Source organism: Emys orbicularis, chromosome 1 (assembly GCF_028017835.1).
Source record: "Emys orbicularis isolate rEmyOrb1 chromosome 1, rEmyOrb1.hap1, whole genome shotgun sequence".
NCBI classification, from domain to species: domain Eukaryota; kingdom Metazoa; phylum Chordata; order Testudines; family Emydidae; genus Emys; species Emys orbicularis.
In genome coordinates this window covers 219041001-219067357 of record NC_088683.1, presented here as the reverse complement: position 1 = coordinate 219067357, position 26357 = coordinate 219041001, and the positions used below count along the sequence as shown (strand labels likewise).

Sequence of the window (26357 nt, the reverse complement as noted above, 5' to 3'; positions counted from 1 at the left end):
CAGGATTTGCTACAAGAGTTGTCTTTGGTGAGAGATCTAAGGTACAACTGACCTGGGGTAAGTGACTGGCCCTTTGGGACTGGGAGTAACCTGAATATTGTTGGTGTAAGGATCATCTACCACAAAGACAAGAGGACTACCTGTGAATCCGTTTCAAGGCTGTTACAGTGCTTTGTCTGGGCCAACAGGAGAAAGAAAACCCTAGGCCCCTGTCAGGATTGCCCCCCTCCTTGTTTCCTCCTGTCCTTGCAAGTAGTCAACCTATTAGTGATCCTGAGGTGGGGCGGGGGGGAATTGTTGGCTGATTGGCTAGGAAAAGAATGCAATAGAAGCCTATTGGTGCCTGTACCCCCAAGGGGAAGGCCTATAAATCCTACCCCTGCCTGGGGTGCCATTCTGCATCTCGCTTTCTCACCATTTCTTGTGATTAGAATAGGACTGGGTTTTGAGACATTGCTGTGGACATCATGTTAGTCTCCTGTAGGGACTGGGAAGGAACCTTGATCTGGTGGACCTAGGTTTTCTGCCTTTCTCTCAGCAGCTGAGGCACCAGGGGGGTAGGATAAGTTGTAAAATTCACATTGTCCCAAGTTGGCAGGGATTTGATCAATAAGGGTCCAGCTCGCTGATAAACTAGAACTGGATGCAGGATTAGGAGAAGGCATCTCCTAAAGAAGATGGGGAACAGGATTGGGGTTCCTAATGTCTTGTACAGCACGGAGACAACCTCCTCTTTCCCATACTCAAAACCCTCTTACAAAGGGGGATGCTGGGACCAGGTTAAAGTTGTGGAGGGGGCAGACTGAGGGTAGCCTTCCTCAAATGATACAGCTTACAGAAGGAAGGATGGATGACCTGCACTGAATGAGTCATTGCCAGATAGATCACAGTTGCGTTACTAAATAAAGTTGCAGCCTACTTAAACCACATCCTGGTGTCTTGTCCCTTTCTTAGAGCGGTATCTAGGGAAAAGGGGTAAAGCACCAAAGCACAGCTAATCTGACTAAAAATAACTACTCCTAAGAATTAGTGACCAAATTCACTAACTGAAAAAATATATATACACTTGTGACACACCCACAACATCGCCTGTTGTTTACAGTCTACACAACCACACTTCTCTGGTTTAGAAATGCATGGAACTGTCAATGCCAAACGATTCATAAAGTTCAAAACTTTAGACTTTGTTTAATCAGAAACTTCTGAAAGATAATCAGCTTTAAATAGATTAGATTGTAAGGGCATATCTTTCTATGCAACTTGCCTTAACCTCTCCCAAAAGATCACCAGCATAGGCTGTCAGCACGGTTTTATTTTTGCAGCCAAACAACATGGTCGGAAGACACCCTTACTAGGCCTGATGCTAGAAAAAATACGATCATCTTTATTGCTGCTATTAAATTTTGCTTAAAGGACCAGGGTCTACTTTTTAAAATAGTTTTAAATCTTCATTGTCAAAAAGGCTCTCAGAAAAGCATACATATAAAGTGTTGTTCTCTATAGGTACCTATTTTGTACCAATGTAAGTCCATATATGGCCTCATCACTGTAATAACCAAGATTCTCCAGTTCTCTTTTCTACTCAGCTGAGGGGGTGGTGGGGAAGACAGCATGGTTGCCTTTTGCTATTTTTGAGCTTTTGTGCATCAGTTAGAGCTAGGCAAATAACTGCATTTTTGGCTTACTGGCAATCAGGAACAAATCAAAAGAAAATGTATTTGGGGTCCGCTCAAACAAAAATTTTCAGAATTTTATTTTGAATACTTTTGTTTTCAATAATTCGTTCAACCTGAAATTATTTTTTTTGTTTTGATTTGAAGCATTTTTTAAAAATAAAAGCAAAGGAAATTTCAAAATGAAAACTCATTTCAAATGAAAAAAAATTGAAATGTTTTAGACAGAATGTCAGAATAAAACATTTAGACTTTTTTAGATTTGGGGGTTTTTTATTTTATACAAACAATTCAGCAAAACTGATGCACACACAGAAAATATTTTGGTGTTGCTAAGTCTGCATTTTTCTTTGAAAAAAGTTTCAGTCGAAAAGTTTCACCCAACTCTAGTATCAGCGTCACTGTTGATGAAAATATGCATGTGCACCATTATAAAAACAACTTTTATAAGTGAACTGTCTATGTGACAAACCAGCAAGGAGAACTTAACATTTTTTTCATAGTAAAAATGGTTTCTTCAAATTAATGACAAACCATAGGAATAGCTCCAATTTCCCCCCCCTCAAAACGTTGAGTGTCCCACTTTAATTAAAAAAAAAAAGTGAAAAATCCAACAATACACCTAGCATACACCCAAACATCTAACATAACATCGTGTCTTAGTTTTGTAACTGTAAACACAGACTAAGCTTGATTAACTGATGTCTTCATGAAAAATTTGACTTCAACACAGGAAGCCAATGAAGAGTCACTACTAAAGGCAACACATGAACTATAACCTTGTTGTGACTTTGACTTCCTGCACGCTTTCTATACCCATCTGTGTTTCTCTATACTTGATCAACCAAGCTAAGACGATCTGCACTTTTCCTGGTGGTACAAAAAATGTTCACAAATTATAGCCATGTCACTCCACTCAAATTTTTTTGTTCATAGAGCACAACAAATTGATTTGCTCTGGCAGTCAACATTGAAACAGTCTCTTCAATGTCTAGTAATTAGTTCTAATACCAGCAGACAAATTAAAAGGCAGCAAAACAAAATGTCTCCATCAGGCACTTATAATAACCTTCATAATCCATACCGTATATGTCTTGAAGACTAAGGCAGATAAATGAGGAGAATGCTGATTCTGGCACCCAGCTTACTTTCAGATAATCTAGCTCATCTCTCTTGGCTGACACGAGAGCAAGGATAACATTAAAGAGTAATAAACTCCTTCCAGCAAACCTCTGATTCCATGGTTCACTGGCCCCAGGCCTAATCTATCAATCCATTTACTGCACAATAAAAGGTAAGAAACCCATTACAGATCTGTTGTGCCCTGGCAGGTGGTATATGACAAGAACTGAATTCATCACCAACTCCAATGCCTAGTGCCCCTTTTCTATGCTTTGAAGCGCCAGGTGGCCAGCTTACCTGGACACAGCAGTACAAGTTTAGTTATTAGATTCTTTGAGCTATGAAAATTAGTAATGTGAAATTCTTGGTGTGAAGGCATAAAGACTGTGATAGGACACTTTATTTTCTGTATTATTAAGACCTTTCATAAAGATAGCACTGTTATTTTCATTTTTACACAAAATATTGGCTTGGGGAAGGTATAATAAATGAAACTGGGTTGGAATTTACAAGCCATGATTTTAAATGTGGCCTTTAATCTTTGTTCTCTACTTAAACTGTGTCTAACATAGTAGCATATTAGAATCACTATTTAGAAGAGTGACTAAAGAAATCTAATTTAAAAATTATTGCTATTCCAGAGGAAGGAAAACTCTTCAAATATCTGTTCTCAAGGTCATCACCATGTGATCTAGACACTTAAAAGCAAAGACAACGCTGAAGCAAAGCAAAAAGTCCCTTTTATTTGACAGCAATTTCTTTCATATTTGATTTCTTTTCTAGGCTTATTTTCATTGCTGTAGGGCAATAATTTCTGTCACTATAAAGAAGGTTTGAACAGGACTTATTTCAAATATGTCACCTTGAAGGTCAAGAATCACAAGTGATATCATTCACATCAAGACAAACAAAAACCCATCATAACCCTAAAAGACAGTGGGACAGATCCTCAACTGGTGTAAATTGGCATAATTACTCTAAAATCAATGGAGCTACCCCAGTTTACACCAGCTAAAGATCTGCTCCACTGTAGCTACATTTTAACATAATCTTCCTGCCATTCATACTACATTCTAAAGTAATGTAGGATGAGATCATCAGGAATGGCAAGTGTTCATTCCCAGCACACAAAATGTCATGCTATGAAGTGACCAGCTGAATTGCCTATTCACAAAGCAAAACTCTTTGAAAGGGGTCCAAGGAAAGGATAACCTCACAAGGATCCCTGCATGCCACCTGGTAGATCTGATGGAAGAGAAGATCTGAGGTTGGAGATGCAGCTAGATATGACGGTTGAGTTTCAAAGGGGATTTGAGCAGACGATGGAAAGAGAAGGCTGAAGGGAAACATCAAGACTTGAAAATGCATGCTGGACCAGAGAATTGAGAGTAGATTGCTGGATGAGAAAAGTGGTCAGTGGACGCATGTAACAACAAGAACAAGGCAGAGGAAAAGACTGGCTAGCAAAGGAGAAATAGCACTGAGGTAAAGGTTCGTGAGTTGAAAAATGAAGGTGAGAGGCAGGCAGTAACCAAAAATGGGAGAGCACAGAAGAAGGGAAGAGCAGCTAGCCCTACAGGAAGGAAGGCAGAGAAAATGGAGATAGTCAGAGTTTGGAGCCCTAGGAGGAAAGAGGATGACTTACAGAAGATTGCAAGTGAGAACAGAAGATAAAATGACTTGCAGCCAGAAAGAACAGAAGGAGGGAAGGCTGGAGAATCATACCAACACCAGGAAGAGGCAGGTGTACTTGACTGGGGACTCCCTACTAATAAGAACAGAGGTCATAGAGGACAACCTTGGTTTGAGTGATCATGAGTTAATTAATTTCAACTTAATGAAATGTTAAACAAAAATAGGTCCACAACTAGGGGTCCTTGATTTCAAAAGGGCAAACTTATAAAAAATAAAGGGAATTTGTTAATGAAGTTCACTGGATTGAAGAACCCAAGGATCCGAATGTGGAGGAAGTTTGGAATTACTTTAAGTCAAAGTTGTAGAAAATATCTAGAGCCTGTAACCCAAGCAAAGGGAGGAGGGGTGAAACTCATAGGGAAGGGTTGGAGTCCAAAGTGGGTGAACAAGCATCTTAAACAGGTTAGTAAGAGAAAGCAGAAACCCTACGAGGAATGGGAAAAGGGATGGATCAGCAAGGTCTTAGAGGTTAGAAAGTGTAGGGGAAAAGTGATAACTGCCAAAAGCCAGGCAGAGTTGGACCTTGCAAAATAAATTAAAATCAATAGTAAAAGGTTCTTTTACCAAATAAATAAAGACAGTTACGAAAAGAAGTGAGACCACTAAGCCCTGAGGATGGTGTGGACATTACAGATAATCTAGGCATGGGCAAACACCTAAATGAATACTTTGCCTCAGTTTTTAATAAGAATAATGAAGAGCTTGGGGACAGTGCCAGGGCAGATAATAGGAACAAAGATATGGAAGCAAAAATGAGCACATCCAAGGTGGAAGCCAAACTCAAACAGCTTAATGGGACCAAACTGTGGGGCTCAGATAATTTCCATCCAAGAATATTAAAGCAACTTCATATGAAATTACAAGCCCGATAGCAAGGATTTTTAATGAATCTGTAAACTTGGGGGGTCGTAATATATGACAGGAGAATGGCAAATATAGTGCCTATATTTAAGAAGGGGGGGGGGAGTGATCCAGGAAACTACATGCACTTAAGGACCAAAAAAAAATTTTTTTTTTTATTTATTTTTTTTGCTATAAATAGGGAATATATCACAGTTGGAAGCAACAGAGGATGAGAAAGATCTGGGGGTTGATCAAAGGATGACTATGAGCTGCCAATGCAATGAGGCTGTGAAAAACGCAAGGTAATTCTAGTAGACACGGGTATGCGTTATTACCATTATACAAGGTACTAGTGAAACTCATCTGGACTACTTTGTGCAATTCTGGTCTCCCAGGTTTAAGAAAGATTAATTCAAACTGGAACACATGCAGAGAAGTGTTACTAGGATGTCAGAGGTATGGAGAACCTATGTTACAAGAGGAGACTTAAGGAGCTTGGCTTGTTTAGCTTAATAAAATGAAGGCTCAGGAGAGAGATGATTGCTCTCTATAAATACATCTTAGGGATAAACACAAGGGAGGGAGGGGAGTTATTTAAGGTAAGGGCCAATGTCTGCTCAAGAACAAATGGATATAAACTGGTCACCAACATGTTCAGGCTTGAAATTAGACAAAGGTTTCTAAACATCAGAGGAGTGAAGTTCTGGAACGGCCTTCCATGAGGAGTAGTGGAAGAAAAAAAAACCTACCTTGGTTTAAGATTGTGCTTGATTAGTTAAAGGAGGGGATGGTATGATGAGATTGCCTACAATGGCGTAACATCCATCCACAACTGCTATTAGCAAATATCTACAACCCCCAGAGATAGGACACTAGATAAGGAGGGCTAGGAATTACTACAGAGAATTCTTTCCCAGGTGTCTGGCTGGTGAGTCACACCCACATGTTCAGGGTCTAACTGTTCGCCATATTTAGGTTTGAAAAGGAATTTCCCCTGAGGTCAGATTGGCAGAGACCCCAGTTTGTTTATTTTTTTCTTCCTCTGAAGTGTCACTTGCTGGATTGAATTAGAGTAAATGGTGGATTCTCTTTAAATCAAGATTTATGGACTTCAGTAACTAGGCCAGAAGTTATGGGCCTAGTACAGGAATGGGTGAGTGAGGTTCTATAGCCTGTGACATTCAGACAAGATGATAATGATGGTCTCTTCTTGCCTTAAAGTCTATGAGCAATCTCTTCACATTGTTCTGTCAGCAAGGAAGGGAGTGGGGGTTGCTTCTAAAAGGAATAGGCTTCAGGACTCACACCACAGGCCCTGCACATCCCAGGGGATCTACAAGATGGGTCATGGTCATGCATGCTGAAGTCCCATGTCTCCACATTGGTTCTGGCCCCTAGTGACCCCAGGCTTTTGTAGTTTTCTGTACAAATGAAAGGAGTGGGGACCAGGAAAGCAATTGAGCCTGCTATCACAAGCTGTAAATACCATGTGAAAGTCAGGAATTTATGCTCCTTTCAGACTACAAAAGAATGAGGACAAATAGATTGCTTCACTTTAACAATCCCACTCTCTTTGCGGCATATAGAAGGGTCTAATACTTCTTTTTTATTATCTTACCTCTAAAGACACAACCAATAGAGCTTTACAACATATTCACAATGAAATCTGAAACCACACTAAACCACACTAAAATTTCACCACAAATTTGAAACTCAGATCAAGTTTGTTAAAACAACAAAAACTTTTGAGCTTCTCTGTGTCCACTTGAAGCAAGTCTGGGCCAGTTTCCAGCTTGCATAAAAAGCATGTGGAATTTGCAGTTCTGCACACTTCAGTGTATAAGCAACTGAAAATAGGTGATTTCAACTGAGAGTTTAACTTTGTGATTTTGATCTCTTTTAACATCAAAAATGAAACTCGTGGGTGTGAACCTATGTGTAGCAGCCTGCACCTGAAGTGGCAGCAGAAGCTGTGCTGGAACCTATTATATTTTAGCCACCATATTTGTTGTTAATACAGGAATGGAAAGGATTTTCAGGTTATGCCAAATTACATTATTACTACAAGCAGAGGTTTGTAGTGTGGTTCCATTGAGGGGGCAATCCAGGCCACTTTCCTAAAGGCCACTTCACTTCCCACTTCACCCCCAACAGCACACGGAATTCAGAAAGGATACAATAAAGTGTGAAAAAATGTTTAATAAACAATTATTGTGACATTTGTATTAGATACACACTTACTGTTCAAACCCAGGTCAATGCATTAAACTTATGAGCCTTACATTCCCTCTCCTGCAAGTACAATGTAGCTTAGAAATCAGCCACATTGGATCATCCCGGATCATTCTGTCTGCCTGCATTCTGAGTCCAAATAACATCTGAGGATGTATTTAGTCTGCTTCTGCCAGTATTATGAATCCAAATGGTACCTGCAGTAGTATTTAGTCCATGCCTCCCTATATTAGGGGTCCCAATGGTTGCAGATGATGTATTTAGTCACAGGAAGGTCCGTCCAGGAATGCAGGGTGCTTCTAAGGACTCTGTAATGTGTCTTCATCCTAAATCAAAATCTTATTGATTTTGCCATAATTTTTGTCCCATTCATGACTGGTGATGCATGCAGATGTCTCGCTGAATAGGAACTCCAGACAGTCAGTTACATTCCGGGGCAGGGCATACTTGTTAGGGATGCCTCTGTAGCACATAAGCCCCTCCATTCATAGATGTGCCAGGCAATCACCAAGGGCCTAAAAATCTCATTAGCATAGATGGGTGGCTCTCCTTTGCTGGCCTGAAACAGGTCATACTTCCACACTGGCACTTTCAGATCAAGAACATTCTCCAGAGCTTGCCCCACATGAAACTATTGTAAAACCAATGCTAATAAAATCTCCCCCTCTCTCACACACAGGGAAAAATGGTGGGGATTTATAAATGATTTTAATTGCTTTTGCTATGTGCTCTTACCATGACATATGTTGGCTTGCAGCATAGCTTGCAGGATCTTATGCACTGTCCAGAGATTTGTGTGTGAATAAAATAAAACCAAATGATAACAAGCATCATCCTTTGACTCTGAATTGATCCGGCTCCAGGAAAATGGTAGAAAAGTTTTTTTTTTTTTTAATGATCAGAGAATAATATGCACTTTCATTTGCCTTGGCAGGCCCTTCCACCTCTAGTGCACTTCAGCCAAACCAAAGAAAAATTCATAACACAAAAAGGGAATACCTTTCCCTGTCCACTCTCTGGAGTGTTGCCTTTTTATGCTGGCTTCAAGATGCCAGTCCTTCCCCAAACAGGCAGAAAGTTGCTTCCCCTATAGGAGGAGAGCAGCCTTCCACAACAAAATTCATAAAATTTCATCACAGTAATCCAAAAACGGTGTGATGAGGTACACAAACAATATGTATAAAATGAATAACAAAATGTAATAAAAATAAATTTTCCCAAGCTGCCCCAGTCCCAGAAATAGTGGAATACGTTTCGCACAATTACAAATACTATGTCATTCCCCCTCATGCATTGCACCATGAAAACCCATGATGTGGGCACATAAAGCACCCTGTTTTCTATTACATATGTGGATCCTGTTCCAATAATAATTGTGTACTTTCTGGTTGAGTGTATAAGATCAGCAATCTAGCAGTGTCTTGAGTCCACTCCTGGCAAAATGGCTCATCTTTGTCCTCACAGACATTGTACAATACACAGCAGGCCACAATAATGTAGATGGTTTTGATAACATAGGCATCCAAATGTTTTTGAGGGCAGTGCCACTGAGATTTCAATCTGCCAAATGCACATTCCACCATCATTCTACAGCTACGAAGCGTGTAGTTGAACTTTCTTTTGCCAGGCCCTCTGTAATCAGGATACAGTTTCATAAGCCATGGAAAAGGGGGCATGTGGGATCCCCTACATGTGAGGACAGTGACTCCATTCATAATACCATTTGATGGGAACAATATCTCATCTTGTCTGTGAAGGTAAAGTCTCAGGCTCCAGAAAACCCTGGCATTATGCACCTTGCCAGTGCATCCCATGCTGATATCCATGAACCGGCCTCTGTGATTGACCAGGGCCTGAATAAAGATGAAGTAGTACTGTTTGCAGCTTATATACTCCCATGTTCCTTATGGAGGGCAAACTATGGATACATGAGTCCCATCGACAGCCCCAGAACAGTTTGGAAACCCCATTCTTTCAAAACCAGCAATTATTTTGGGAACATTTTTTATGCCCACCACCTTCGGGTAAATCACAGTCCTGATGGCCTCATAAATCTCCACCACCACAAGCCTCAGAGTTGACTTGCCAATTCCAAACCGGTTAGTCATGGACAAGTAGAAGTCTGGGGTAGCCAGCTTCCAGATAGCTATAGTAACATGCTTCTGGACTGCCTGGGCCTTCCTCATGCACATGTCTTGACATTGATCACACAGCTCCATGAACATCTACTTCTTCATGCATAAGTTTTGAAGCTTGTCATTCCAGGTCTGCAAGATGATGTGATCCCACCAATCTGTGCCCATGATCTTGCTCCAGAAGCTCCATTCTATGTATGGGGAATCTGCAGGAATCTGCAACAGTCATGAGCAGCATCAGCTGCGTTCTGGCTGCCATGTCAGTACTGCACTCTGAGAGATGCCACTGATAGGACAAATACCATTGCACAGAGATACTCTGTCTGATTCCCAAAATAGGAGTGAAAGTATAAGCAAAAGTTCTTCCACCGATGCTGGATTACTGTTACTGGCTCTGGTTGCAGGGAGCTTGCAGACCCAAAAATGGCTCTGCTGGAGATGTTGGCAGGCTACAAGCACTTCCAGTCAAGTACCACGAGATGGAGAGACAAGTTCTCCCACAATATACCGTGAACCAAGGCCTAGAGAAGCTACAGCTAGCAAGGGTGTTTAAGAATCCTAAAATAAGCCCCCAGAAGTAACGATATCTGACTTTCAGATACTACAATGGTGCTCATCATTTTCTGGGTCACTCTGGCCATGACAAATGAGAAATAGAAATCTTTTCTGTATTAATAAACAGGAGATAAAAAGGTATGTAAAAAGCTATTCCTTTCACAAAGTCTTGGAATACAGAAATAGTCAATGACAGATTATATTCAGAGTCTGAAAGAATTAGAAATCACAGTTTATGTGTAAATGCATTTGTAACATCTTTTACAAAAAGAAACACCAACAAAAAGTACACATTTTTCTTAAAAACTAATTATTTCCTTTTAAGCTATGGTCAAAATTTCAAGCGTTGGTGCCTAAAGTTAGGCATGTAAATCCATATTTAATCATAAAATTAGAAGTCACCCGATTTTCAGAGGTGCTGAATTCATTCATTTACAATTGACTTCAGAGACATATCTGGGAGCTCACTCATTTTCTAGAGAAAAGGACAATTCTGCATAGGTGCCTAAATACTGATTTGTGTGTCCATTTCTAGGTATCTAGGTTTGCAAATTTTGGTCAATATAGTTTCTTCTTTCAAGCTGAGCAGTTAGCCAATGTTCAAGGCCTTGAAAGGTTGTTTCTATTAGGAGGCAAAACTGATTATATGAATCAAATGGTTCTTTGGTGTAATCCTGATTATCTACAAAGAATGTATACAAAGGCATGTCCAGAAGAAGGATGATGCAGTGGTTAGGGCACTAGCCTCATAGTCAGAAGACTCTGCTCTCCAACTTCTTGTGTGACCTTGGGCAAGTCACTTAGCTTCTCTGTGCCTCAGTTCCCCAGCTATGAAATGGATAATAAAACTTCCCTACCTCTCAGTAAGGCTAAATACACATCAACGTCTGTGAGCATTCAGATACCACACTGATGAGGGCCATGTAAGTACCATAGACAGAAAGTTCTGATTCCCTGAACACAGTAGAAACAAACGGGAGGTGTTTCCTTTTTCAAAAATTCAAGTCTAACTTCTCATTAAGAACTTTACCCAAAAGCTATTCTCCTAGGGGCATACAACACTGATTCTCCCACTATCTGCTGGATTTCCCCCTGCTTTCAGGTTCTTTTCATACATATATGCATTTGCAACCAAATCAATGCCCCAGATCCCGAGTATGCAATCAGTCTCCAGGAAAGTTCCTTGGCCCACATGATTCAGCTTCTACTCAAGCCTTGCCATGCTGCTCTGTGCCTTGGGTGATGGCTTCTATTGTTTCCGCTATTAATAAATAAAGGGGTATTTAACTGCTACCTCATTTAGCCTGAATGAGGGGTACTTGGAATACTCATCAATTTCTCCTTTAATCTGTGACTGACAGCCAACATTAACACTTTTCAGCATAGCAATATATATATTCAAATAAAAACCAGCAAAACCTTTCCCCAGCCCTCTCCACAGGCACAGAAATCTAAGATAGTAGAATAAGTACAATGCCACTGCACAGGAGACAGGATCTGAGGAAGCATGAAAGGCCTGCAGGATGCAGAGCCCAGTGCCACAGAGTCTGCCTGTATAATTTTAAGGGTTCAGAGAGGGAAAAGAGTTGGGGTGTGGCCAGTGGTTCCACAAATGTAGACACCCATTGGATATTACCCCCAATGGAGCAGTGCCATAAATGCTACAGAAGCTACTCTAACCTCAGAGCAGCAGTAGCAGCCACAAAACAGCCAGGATTGGAGAACAAATCCTTCCCCTCTCCTCAGCATTTTTTAATGGAAGACCACTTATTTAAGTGCCTATACATGGCTGCAGAAAACTAACTTTAGGCACGCATTTAAAAAAAGAATCTTGACCATATCACTGTTATTAAGTCACCCAGCATCACAGCTACAATTCTTGTTTGCTGCTTTTTTCTGTTATCCTATAACAGATACAGATTAACCTTCGTGTTCATTCAGAGAAAAAGCATACACGACAGAATGTATAAGTACTTCTAACAGATTAGAGTTATATGTCATAATATCATTGCTAATATGTCTAACCTTTATCCAGCGATGGTTAGCCTCCTTGAGCCTATTTTCAAGCTTATGTTTTTCTTCTGGGTTCAGTGATGTACTTCCAAGTGCTATTCCTCCAGTTTCAGTTAATCGTTTCAATATTCCCTTGTGTGGAGGCAGCTCTTCCACTCTTAACTGGAACAGACAAATACAACATTTAAAATGAACTGTGGTAGAATTTTCAACTCCCTTATCTTCGCTGCTATTGATTAGTCTATCAGCTGCAGAGACCAGGCTCAGGGCTCAATTCAGCACAAAATAGCCACAGTTTTCTGAGTTAAAAAGGCTCAGAAAAACAGCAAATGCTGACTCTATTAGGCAGACTTATAGTGGGGAAAGAGTGTCTCTCTGAGGAGACCAAAAAGGAAGGAAAACAAGCTTCCCAGAGGGAAATAAAATAAAAGTTCATCTCTGCTGTGAGATTAATCTTTCCTTCTGGTCACCTGGTGCTTTACTAATTGCTGCCTTTTGTTTGTGTGAACTGTAAGCCCTTTAGAGCAGGTTCCATGTCTCTTCCATGTTCTGTGCAGTGCTAAGCACTCTGGTCCAACCCCATAAGCAATCATGTTGATAATATATTCATAAACACTGCAAATCAGAGGGCTACTGGTAATGTTTAGGAGGGTCCTGCCTATCGTGTCTCCATAATCTGAATCCATTCTCCTTCCTGTATGCAATTACTGCAAATTTATAGTGTTAATATAGCTTAACATATCAAGTAACCAAAGAGTTATATAATAGAAAGTGAAAGCTTCTGCAGCCATCATTTTTAAAAATTATCAAAATCTGAGATGGGCCACAAGGGAATCTTTAATAGTTACTGTATCACTGGGTTTGGGGTAACTTCCCTTGGGTGGATCAAAAAGAATACAGGTGGCTCACAGCATGGCTTAAAAGCCTGAACTATTATGGAAAAAAATATCATCACCAGTAGGTTTGACTTTGAACCACCCATCCTTTAGGAGTTATTTGGGGAGGGGTTCCCTCCCACATTAACATACTTCTCCCCTGCCCACATTAATACATATTGAGAAGAGAGAATCCTCATCCATATATGCCCTTTTCTCCCCCACCTGCTATCCAAAATGCAGCTACCAGCTACTGACATTAGTACATTTGGGTCTGAGACCTCCAAAGCTCTACACATACGTATGAAAGCTCAGAGGAGCTGCGCAGCAAAAAACAAAACAAAACAAACAAACAAAAAACACTTTCCAATGTAGGTAGCATTTCATTTAGACTGTAAGCTCCAGAGGACAGGGATTGTTTAAAGTGTCATGGACATTTAATGCTCTGTACATATAAATAAATAAATGCACAAATATATTTTCTTTGCTTTGTTCCTAGATTTCACATTCCTGATATTACTGACTCACAGGGTTAAAAACTAGGTTTGTGAGTGCTGGAAGTCTACCTGGATCTAGAAGGGATAACTTAAACAAAGGCAGATGAAAGATATGAAAAACCTCTTCAAAATTCTTCCTCTGACTCACTGACATTCAGTCACTCAGGATGAAGTCCATTTAGCCCTACATGCATCCTCCACAGATACCAATAAGACAATCTGGTTTATAGGAATGGTCATAGGAAGGCTAATATTACATTATGTGACTAATAATGAGAGGATACTTTTCATTAGGAAGAGGAAGAGTTAAACCTCTGTGGACTAAAAGGGCAGTAGAAGTATTTTAGAAGGAGAGATCACATAGACGGTTTAAAATACACAGAAAGTAGCTGGAGATCAGTCAGCAAAGTAAAGGTAAACTCTAACTTGTTGCAGCAAAAAAAATAAGGTGTATATGAAACAGTCCCCCCTCCAACAGTTTCAGGGTGCTTTACAATCAAACTTGTTTTAAAATTGTAGTTATTGAGGATGGTTTAGTTTTAAAAGCCAAACAGATCAAGCAGTTCAAATAACAATAGGGAGAAACAAACTGTACAAATGAAGGGCAGTTACAGCCTGCTCTGTTTACATTGGTGTAAGATCATAATTAGGACACAATAGGTCATGAACTAATTCAGATCTCAACAGGTGACTAGCCATATATGATAATAGAATTACAGGAGTGTTTGGGAAGCCTGGAGGTTCTCACATTTGGCTAGGCCTGGCGATAACAGGGAGGCAGTTTTCACATATTCTACTGGCACCTGGAATCTCTGGGGCCCCCATGACCTTTCATTTAAACTTAATTTTTCTTATCAAAATTGCCTACTTTGGGTTTTTTATTATTTTATATTTTTAAACACTCTTTTGGGGACTTCTTTCAGCCCTCCACAAGGAAATATCTTGCTGCTAAAATGGTTCAGCCAAGAAAGGAGACATTTCTTAATTAAATTAAAGAGCTGAATATTAAGCATTAGGTTTTCTTCTCTGTCCCATTTCCCGCTAAACACAGACTAGTTAGGGATGACAAAAAGTCTCTCTTTTACAACTCTATATTTTCAATTACTTTTTCTAGTCTAATTTTAATGCAGGCAATATATTCTGGTACCTGGGCTTTCAAACACAGGACTTCCTATTTTTTGGATTATCTAGTAAATTGTGGAATGATAGCAATTAAGTGTTTGACAGAAATCAATCTGGATTAAGAACAATTAAATTTGTTTATGCAGATATGACAAACTAAGAAGACATTAAATATAAGAATTTATGTTACCTTCACTTTTTCAAGAGAGTCTTTTAACTGTTGTTCATTTCCCGGTTCAAGAGGAATACCAACAATGCTGTCTGCTTCCTCTAACCATAAAATGAACTCATTTAAATCTTCTTGCAATTCTGATAAAATATTCTTTTCTTCCTCCAGTCTACAGTAAAAAAACAAACAAACAAAAAAACAAAACACCACACTAGTGTTAATAGGGGAACACTGTGTCATAGGTAACTATATTTCAAATGCAATCTTTATTATTATAAAAATAAAAAATCATCGCTTTTTAACACAAATATAATGCATAACAAAATGGAGGAAGATATACAGATTATTTGACATTAACAGTAATTCTTTAAAAGCAAAAATTTACATATTTCTTCAAAATTAATCAGAAAAGAAACACCTCTCATGATAAATAGAATTAAATGTATCTGAAAATAAGTTTGGAGTTTTAATTTGCAGTTCTAAACTATCTTCTGTCTCAAATAATTATGATTTTTAACCCAGTCCTGCAAGGTGCCAATAAGCAATTGGATCTGCTCCTTTTGTCACAAATGAGATGAAAGCCCAATTTCAGAAACTGAAAAAAATCTAAAGGCAAAGTTTACTAAATTGGATCCCTAAAATTAGGCCCTTATATCCAGTGGGGACTATTTTGGGAGGAACCACATTTTTGTGGTCAAGGAACTGGATTTGGGATTCAGGAAAATTAGGTTCAATTCCCACCTGTGCCAAAGATTTCCTATGAACTTTGGACATGTCACAATCTCACCACTTCCTCATCTGGAAAATGAGGACAATAATGCTTCCTCTCTTCCAATGTTTGTTTGCTTTGTCTATTTAGACTGTAAGGTTTTCAGGCAGAGGCTGTCTCAGACTGCGTATGCACTGTCCCTAGCACAATGGGGCCCCAGTCATGGCTGAGGGCGCTAGCTGCAACAACTACAATACAAATATATATATATATATACACACACACACACACACACACACAGACCTAAGTAAAAGGCCTGATTTTTTTCAAAATGTGATGAATGCCAACAACTCCCATCAAACTCAACAGGAGCTGTAAGCACCTGAACATCTTTGAAGTCAGACCATCTAGTGAGATATCAATGTGTGGACTTAAATAACTGCTTTTAAGCTTCTAAATTTGAAAATGATGTCTTTAGTCTTCCTCCGATTTATACAATGGTTTAAAAATCATCAAGTAAATCTGCTTAACTGGGGTCTCGAGCCATCTGTGGTCACAAACTTTTGTCCTAAAGCATCTTGTTCTTTGTGTCCCAACAGCCAGGCAAGTTCTGTAAACAGTTTAGCTGCTAGGTCTTGAGGCTCTAGCTTATGATGGGGCTAAAATAGCACTCCATGTACTGCCTGCAGCCACCAGACTCCTCCACCTAGAAGACACCGTGCCTCTGTGACCTGCTCCTCATCAAGCACCACAGAACCTTTTCCTCCTGGCCATTTAAACACCTCAACAGTAACAGAATCACCCTTAACAGATGCATCACACTGCCCCCTGTAACCTAATACTGCTCACTTCCATGTTCAAACATGAATGACTATTGTGATGAATGCTTTAGGGTTGTGGACAAGTTCCCTCTCCCTTGGCATTAGGGAGAGGAGTCAGAAAGACCTTGATCCAGGGAGTAACCTTGCTCTGAGAAAACCAAGTCCATATGGCAAACTGGGAGCAGCAGGGAAACCTGATGGGGAACCACATGCAGAGCTGGCGCTGGGGGAACCACACATGGAACAGGCTATGCCTGGCAGATGTTACCACCGGAGTCAGGTCTGTGTAAAGCTTGTAGGAAAGCAGCAGAAACTGGGCAGGGAACCAGGGCAGAGACAGTCCAATGAGACATACCAAGTACTGATGCTGGCCTGGAAATCTGCAGTGTCCTATTTGCGTTTAGCAAAGAGTAGACTGGAGAGGGTACCTCCCAGGCATTAAGCTTGAGGAGCCCTAATTCTCTAGTGGACTGCCCTCCCCAATGGCCCAAATAATACTTTAGAGTAGGGGTCTGGCATATCGGTGCACCAGCAGCAGTAATGATTACAATATTAATAGAGATTCAGATTTCCAAGAGAGGTCGGAAGGAGATGTGTATGGTTACGAAGGGAATTGCACAGGGCCTAAATATTCTATTATTCAATTTTACATGTCCCCAACCAGGAGACATAAGCAAATGTTTATTGGGATTGTGATATTGCATCCTTATGCATTGATTTTTGTCACAATGATGCAAAGATACCCAAAATGCACACACAGGCCCCCATGCTGCAAACACAAACATGTAGTCACACTGAAGTTAATGGATTGCTCACATGAACGAAGTTACTCATACATGCAAATGTTTGCAGGATCTGCCCAAAAAGCAGCCTCAGCACTGCAAAAAACACTAGTGTGTGTGTGGGGGGGAAGACAACCACAAAAAAGCACTAGTGATGGGAGAACTTCAAACGTTCAGTTTTTGATTAGTTTGATAAGTATCCAGAAATTCAGTTGCCTAGAGCAGTGGTTCTCAAACTGTGGGTGGGGACCCCAAACGGAGACCTTTGAATGGGGTCGACAGGGCTGGCTTAGACTTGCTGGGGCCCAGGGCTGAAGCCCAAGCCCCATTGCCCAGGGTCGAAGCCAAAGCCGGAGGGCTTCAGCCCTGGGCTGCGGGGCTCAGGTTGCAGGTCCCCTGCATGGGGCTGAAGCCCTTGAGCTTCAGCTTTGGGCACCCTCCGCAGAGCAGTGGGGCTCAGGCTTTGCCTCTCTCCGCCCCAGGGCAGGGGCGGGCTCAGGCTTCGGTCCCCCCTCCTGGGGTTGTGAAGTAATTTTTGTTGTCAGAAGGAGGTCGTGGTGCAATGAAGTTTGAGAATCCCTGGCCTAGAGGAATAGAAGCCTGTGAATAGGCTTCTGCCCACACAACCATTCCATCCCCTCAACAGGGACTAAATCTCCCAGCTGGGACATCTTCAGAATCTGTTGCCCCCCTCTGAGCTGACTCTCCCCCTGTGCACTCAGACACATGACCAACAGGCAGCTCAGGTTAAAATACAAGTAGCATGTAGTATGTCCACATCAGGTGCTGGGAGGAGGAAGTGTCAGCTGACCCCAACCACAACAACAATCAAGATAGTGACTCCAAGCAGCTCAGAGGGGAAGAGCAGGGCATAGGACCATTGTCAATATAGGAGAACAGACAGCGCAAATAATAGAAATTGGCCAAATGTGTGGGATTCCTTCTTTTAGTGGGAATCTTGGGAAGTCTCTGTTAAAGTGATGGCTGGCATATTGGTGGAAACCTTGGTGGGAATTTTGTCCTTTTCTAGTGGAATGAATAGGGATTGCCTTCCAGGATAAAATGGAAATATCTCAGAAGAAAGGCTTCCTGACAGTCCAAGATAACTGGATATGGTGTACCTCAATCATTCCCATTTCTGTGTTTCCATTTCAATACAAAAACGATATTAAGATGGAGATAAGACTGAGACTACATAGAATCATAGAAATGTAGAGCTGGAAGGGACCTCTAGAGGTCATCAATTACAGCCCCCTGTACTGAAGCAGGACCAAGATACCCAGAGCATCCCTGACACACTTGTCCAACCTGTTTTTAAAAATCTCCAATGATGGGGATTCCGTAATCTCCTTTGGAAGCCAATTTCAGAGCTTAACTAACCTTCCAGCTGGAAAGATTTTCATACTATCTAACCTAAATCTCCCTTGCTGCAAATTAAGCCCACTACTTCTTGTCCTGCCTTCGGTGGACATGGAGAACAATCAATCACCACTCTCTTTATAACAACCCTTAACGTATTTGAAGACTTAGCAGGCTTCTTTTCTCAAAATTAAACATGACCAGTTTTTTTAACCTTTTCTCATACATCAGGTTTCCTAAACCTATTATCATTTTTGCTGGTCTTCTCTGGACTCTCTCCAATTTGTCCACATATTTCTTAAAACGTGACACTAGAACTGGACATAGTATTCCAGCCTCACCAGAGCCGGTTAGAGACTGATACCTCCTGTGTCTTATATAAAACACTCCTGTTAATACATCCCAGAATTATATTCTCCCTTTTTGCAACTGCATCACACTGTTGGCTCATATTCAAGTCTGTGATCCACCAAAATTCCAAATCCCTTTCAGCAGTACTACTATCATTCCCCATAACTACAGTTATTCCCCAGGTTGTTTTTGCACATGTGATCTTTCCTTCCAAAGTGTAGCATTTTACACTTGTCTTTATTGAATTTCATCATCTTGATTTCAGACAAATTCTCTAATTTGTCAAGGACACTTTGAATTCTGATCCTGTCCTCCAAAGTGCTTGCAACCCCTCTCATCTTGGTGTCATCTGCAAATTTTATAAGCCCTCTTTCCCACTCCATTGTCCAATTCATTAATGAAAATATTGAATAGTATCGGACTCAAGACAGACCCCTGCAGGACCCACTAGATACGTTCTTCCAGTTTGACAGCAAACCATTGATAACTACTCTGAGTATGGTTATAGTAATTTCATCTTGGCCACATTTCCCTAGTTTGCCTTTAAGAATGTCATGTGGGACTGTGTCAGAAGCCTTACTAAAATAAAAATATATCACATCTATAGCTTCCCCCCTTATCTACTAGGCCAATAACCCTATCAAAGAAACAAATTTGGTTGTTTTGGCATGACTTGTTCTTGACAAATCCATGCTGTCTGTTCCTTATATCCTTATTGTCCTCCAGGTTTTTACAAATTGGTTGTTTAATAATTTGTTCCAGTGTCTTTCCAGTTATCCAAGTTAGGCTGGTCTGTAATTCCGCAGGTCCTCTCTGTTCCCGTTTACAGATAGGCACTATATTTGTCCTTCTCCAGTCCTCTGGGACCTCACCTATCCTCCATAAGTTCTCAAAGATAATCATTAATGGTTCCAAGATTCATTCTCAAAGCCGGTCCGCCGCTTGTTCAGGGAAAGCCCCTGGTGGTCTGGGCCAATTTGTTTACCTGCCACGTCTGCAGGTTCGGCCGATCGCGGCTCCCACTGGCCGCGGTTCGCCGCTCCAGGTCAATGGGGGCTGCGGGAAGCGGCGTGGGCCAAGGGATGTGCTGGCCGCCCTTCCCGCAGTCCCCATTGGCCTGGAGCGGCGAACCGCGGTCAGTGGGAGCCACGATCGGCTGAACCTGCGGACGCGGCAGGTAAACAAACCAGCCAGGGGCTTTCCCTGAACAAGTGGCGGACCGGCTTTGAGAAGCACTGTTCTAGGGTATTTAAGGAACAAGTTGAAGCAATTTCATAAGGCCCAGCTGACTTAAATATATCTAACTTACATAAATATTCTTCAATCTGTTCTCCCTATTTTGGCCTGTGGTTCTTCCCCCAGTTGTTAATATTAATTGTGTTAAGTATCTGTCACCATTAACCTTTTTAGTGAAGACTGAAGCAAAACAGGCATTAAACTCCTCAGCCTTCTTGATGTCATCTGTTTTTAGCTCTCCTTCCTCACTACACTTCCCTTCATCTTTTTCTTGCTCCTAATGAATTTATAAAACCTCTTCTTCTTGCCTTCTGTGTCCCTTGTTATGTGTAACTTATTTTGTGCATTAGCCTTTGTGATTTTGTCCCTACATGCTTGTGCTATTCTTTTGTACTCCTTAACAATTCATCCATGTTTCCAGTTTTTGAAGAATTCCTTTTTGATTTTCTGGTGGCTAAAGAGCTCCTGATGGAGCCATATATTGGCCTCTCACAATTTTTTTCTATCTTTTCTTCATATTGGGGTAGTTTGCTGTTCTGCTTTTAATATGGTTTCTGACGAAGTGTAAGCCCTCCTGAACTCTTTTTCCCTTAGATTTTCATCCTGTGGGACTTTACCTACCAGTACTCTGAGTTTTTAGCAGTATTATAAGGTAAAATACATCACAGGGGAGCAGTTAACCTCAAACCAAGATTTATAAACTTAGGAAAATCAGAAAGTTAAGTTGAAAAGAAATCCAAGCCTATTAAAGTGCAAGGCAATACATAGCTAGAGCACCTAAACAATCTTAACTCTATCCTGTAGTGATGTCATGTAATAGCCATATGATTATAATTAAGGCATTTTAGTATTTGTAGTCCCAGATTAAATTTAAAATATTTTTAAAAAACACACTTTTCAAAAAGTCACCTTCAGAGTGTTTACAATATCCCTGTAATGTATTTTATCCTTAAATTACTGATACATATCTCAAATTTAATTTCTACCTTATAGCTTTGCCTGGGAATGTATTTGTTTCTATAACAAAAGTTAAAAATTCCATATACTAAACAAGAAATCCAAAGTGAATATTACCATATGAAATTTCTATTGAGTTATTTTTAATGTAATATCAATTTAAAATGTGAAACAAAATGTATATACATACATATATATACACACACACACACACACTTTTATGATAGATTCACAAATAATCTCTGGCTGCTTCACACCACTCTGCAGCACCACAAACCAGCCAGTGTATGCAAAGTTTTCCCCTTTCTTCTGTCCTTCTCCTCAACCTGGATGAACCATCTCCATAAATTCCTCCTGCACCCTCTACAAGCTACTGGATGCAAACAACAGTTTTCCATCTCCCTCCTTCCTTCCATTGGGGATTGGTCCTGCTTTGAGCAGGGGGCTGGACTAGATGACCTCCTGAGGTCCCTTTCAACCCTGATATTCTATGATTCTATGATTCATATAACTCTCAAAATATGCATGTGTGTGCACACCCCTCTCTCGTCCCCCACATGCACCTCCCACACACACATTGTCCCTTTCCCTCCATCTCTGTCTGTCAAGTAAGTCTGGTTCAATGGAGAGCTGTTGAACGTATGAATTTGGGAGTATGATCACTGGTGCTGTTATTTTTCATAACTGAAAAGAATAAAATCTTTTTTAGATAAACACATGAAGAATTGCACTCTCAAAATGGCCACCATCTCCCACCATTCTCAATGGGACAGAAATCACAGGCTGTCCACTCTTTTAAAACAGCCACTGCCTACAGCTAGACTGCCCTCAGTGGTGCCCCCCGTGCTATCAGAAGAGCACTGTGAATAGGTGACTTGAGACAGTTGGCCATCTTTGCTAAGGGCAGCCTCAGTTCAATTGAGAGCAATGGGAGAATGCAATAATTTTGGAAGAGGGCAAGTCTTTGTAACTTTCTGAAGGAGAAGATTACGTGCTAGTCTGTGCTGAAGGAGAAACTTTCAGTTATAAAGAAAGTCAGTCAAAAGTGACCCATAATCACACGAGCAAATGTATTCAAACCTTACCTACATGAGAAGTTTGCATAGTCTACTTCTGTTGTTACTAACATCATGTGAGACCCCAAAAAAAAAAAAGTTTAAAACCTAGTACCAAACTTCTTAAAGGATCCATTTTTAATTCAAAGTTATTTTTTGGGAAGGTATACTGACATTTCTTATACGTAAACAAGAAGTTGCCCGAGTGCAAAGTTAAGTGCAAAACACAACTCTGCCTTAACTGTGGAGTTGCAACTAGCATTAATAATACATTCTTTCCAATTTCAAAAACTATTATTAAAGCAGGATAGAAATTGGTTTAGTGTCTCTGTTTTCCCATACTTTTTCACTTTTCAGCATGATGGTTACTGCCAGCAAGAAAGTCAGAAAAAGCAAAGAAATGAAAGCTATTTGAAACTATGTCACAATTTATTTATGGTGAGAAGGACTTTTTAACCAGATATGCTTCCTGATGGATGAGCGAAAGGGATGGTGCTTTCCTTTACATGAAAAAGAGACTCAACAATAAAGTGCCAGCTTCACACCCTTTAACACAAATTCCTCCAAACAATTGTTATTTAAAAATATATATCTTATATGACAAATAATTTAGAACTTGACAGATTTAAGAGTTTACATTAAGCAAAATAAGAATACAGAAATTCCAAAAATGAATATCAGTCTCTTGGAAGCTTGGACTTCTATCTAGAATGTTTTGGAAAAATCTGCAAAATTATTCTAATCTATGAGAACGAGCCTCTTATTTTAAACCCTTCAGTTACATTTTTAGTGTAATTTCTTCTCTCTTTAATTCATAGCACTCAGAAAAATGTGTGCAACTGATTTCAAGCTTCTAGCATGGATTTTTTCCCTTCACATATCAAGACAGCTGCATCACTGTTTTACTGTGGGGGGAGGTAAGAAAAACAGAGAATTCCTTTTATATGATAAGGTGTAAGTCTGAGAACTGGTAGAAAGAAAACTTCTAATTGCCACCTAAATAACTCATTTGTATCATCAATGGAAGAAACACAGATCAGTCAGCAGTGAATAGGTACCAACAGGGGAACTGAGTTTGAGAGTTGAATTGAAATTCCTAGTATAACAAGAGACAGGGAATGATAAAACTATACAGTATAGCCATGAAGTTTTTATAAGTCAACACTATTAATTTACAGCGAATGAAGTATTCCCATTACATGAGGGGAATAAAGATTAAAACTTATGACAGAGAACCTCGGACTGCTTCAAAATGGAGTCTGAGGTAGTCACCTGGTGCCTATGTACTACCTGATATACTCCACTGCCTGGCCAGTTGACGTGGTCTCACATTCACAAATGCACATCAGGTTGTTATCCTTTCACCAAGGTGTGCATTATTCTTTTCTTACAAAGTAGCAGTGTAATGCAAGGAGAAACATCTATGTCACTTCACTCCTCAGCCCAGACTCACCCTCTGAGCTTCCCTTCTGACCTACCCCTTGCTTATATCCTCCCAATTACCTCATTAGCCCAGTGATTACAACCCAGGTGCTCATAACCCCCCAACATAATTAACTGCCTCCAGCTGGGCCTGACAGCGATCAGGGCACTGCTGATAGTGCCCTGTCACAGAGGTGTATAACATTCAACAGTATAAGAGAATTCTACTTTCCAACCAAGCTAGCAACACTATTGAAATTAACCTTCCTTCCGTCGCTGTAACACAATGCACATCCAGTTTTGCTATGACCATATACAATTTATAATATTTTTAAGTTGAACTTGGTGTAGTAAATTGGTTTCTTTTATAGGAATTTAGGTTAATATGTTCATCAGGAGCTGATATATATGTAGGCTTGAAAGGATTCGATTTTTATCATAAATGTCTATTTCGCTGTATACACACAAACTGACAAAAATATTTCCATCAATAGTAATCAAAATGTACAAATAGGCAAAATAAGAAAAATGCCACTTGAGAAATTATTAGGGTTAGATTTAAGGATATTTACTTTGTATATTTTGACATGTAATGTTGTCAATTTGTGTTTTAATGCTTATAGAGCTTTTAACTTTGTCTGATCCCTCCAATAATTTCCCACAACTGTGGAAATTGTACGTAGAACTCATAATTTTGCACAGCTGTGAAAATGTAAATCAATAAACATCAGAAAAAATGCTTAAAAATAAGCATCAGTATTATCCCAGTAGTACACACACCCAATTATAAAGCCAAGTTGCTGACAGGTTGGTACAAAAGTACAACCACATGATGCCCCCTACCACCAGCACTTCGGCCTCAAGCCAACTGTTCTCCACCAGTGACTGAGAAGATCGCTGTGGTTCACAAATGAATCCAAGCAGATGCAAATAGTACACAGTGGTGCATGTGCATACACACACATAATCTAAGTCCATCCACCAAGAGCATAAAAACTTCTTACAGCCTTTTTACTCCTACAACATCAATGCAGCAGAATTACAGCCAGCAGAGCTAGTACACATAGAGAGCCAGCTAATCAACCCATACTTCCTGGTCCATCCCTCTGAATCTCCCTCTGTGAAACACTTTGAGAAGGAGAGGGAGGAATAACCCACACCTAGACGTAAAAGGAACTAACAGATTAAAAAGCCTCACTCATGAGCAGCCTGCACAATCCAGCTTGCCATGTCCCAGAGTTTGACTCCACCACACTATCCAGAGTTCAAGAAGCTCTGAAAAATATTATAGCCACCACCTATAAAAGACCATGCATCTCCTGGATGGTGAAAGCCAGGGAAGAACAGCTGCGTCCCCTACTAATGTAAATTATAAATGTCTCTTTCAGAAAAGCACACTTGTCAAACTCCTTGAAAATTACAACCATCCACTCAATCCTCAAGCAAAACAACATTAGATTCCCCCTGATGATCTCCCCAGTTACTGTCTGATCTCCAAGTTCCCATTCCTGGACAAAATAATTGAGCAAGTAATAACTACCAAGAAGCCACTCTTTTTCTAAAATACGGAGTGCCCATCTGGAATAGGAAAAATCTTAACATAAAGCAGTATTATATACTGATGTTACCAAATAATTATGAATAACCAGTATGCATTTTAATTGCCTCCTGACAGCATAGTTTAAAAATGCTTTATACTGGCATTTGTAAGCTGAAGTGTTGTTTCTTTGTTTACCTACAAATTTAAGGTATTGGTAGAATTTTATTCAAGCAAGTGGTAGTAATAATAATGAATGGGGTATTTAAAACTCTGCATCTGCAATTAAGTGCTAGATATTTTATTTGTAAAGTCATCTCAATGCATTTAGATAACAAAAAGCAGTGGCTTCTGTTTGAAATATTGGATGGGTAACAGTGTGCATTATAAATGTTCTTAATGCATTTTCAGGAAGTGGAATGGCAGTGATTTTGGTTGTAAAAAATACATATAGTGAAAAGGGGAACATCAGAATGTATTACTAAGTTCTATATAGTCAAATATTAAATCATACTTTTAGTCATTTATATAATATACATTCACAAGTTATGTACAATATGCAATTTCCAGCTAAAACAAGATAAGCAGATTCTCTTTTGGCCCACCTGGTAGAACTGCTGCCTCTATACACCTCAAGTATCCTGCGCTAGACTGAGTCTCGGCTGCTGTTATGAGTAAGGCCTGGTCTACACTATGACTTTAATTCGGATTTAGCAGCGTTAAATCAAATTAACCCTGCACCCGTCCACACAACGGAGCCATTTATTTCGAAATAAAGGGCTCTTAAAATCGATTTCTGTACTCCACCCCGACGAGCGGAGTAGCGCCAAAATCAATTTTGTCATTTCGAATTAGGGTTAGTGTGGCCGCAATTCGATGGTTTTGGTCTCCGGGAGCTGTCCCAGAGTGCACCATTGTGACCGCTCTGGACAGCAATCTGAACTCTCATGCACTGGCCAGGTAGACAGGAAAAGCCCCAGGAAAATTTGAATTTCATTTCCTGTTTTCCCAGCGTGGAGAGCACAGGTGACCACAGATAGCTCAGCTCATCAGCACAGGTAACCATGCAGGCTGATAATCGAAAAAGAGCACCAGCATGGACCGTACGGGAGGTACTGGATCTGATCGCTATATGGGCAGAGGATTCAGTGCTAGCAGAACTTCGTTCGAAAAGACGAAATGCCAAAACTTTTGAAA

General features: G+C 40.2%; 1 protein-coding gene across 1 annotated transcript in view; it reads right to left on the bottom strand.

The window, feature by feature from the left end:
- DMD (dystrophin) overlaps positions 1–26357 on the bottom strand; it is a 1466768-nt gene that overhangs the window by 669171 nt on the left and 771240 nt on the right. The window contains exons 41-42 of the mRNA XM_065405744.1: positions 14953–15100; positions 12281–12430 (exon numbers count right to left, since the gene is read on the bottom strand). Coding sequence (XP_065261816.1) covers positions 12281–12430; positions 14953–15100 — 298 coding nt within the window. The remainder of the gene's footprint in view (positions 1–12280; positions 12431–14952; positions 15101–26357) is intronic.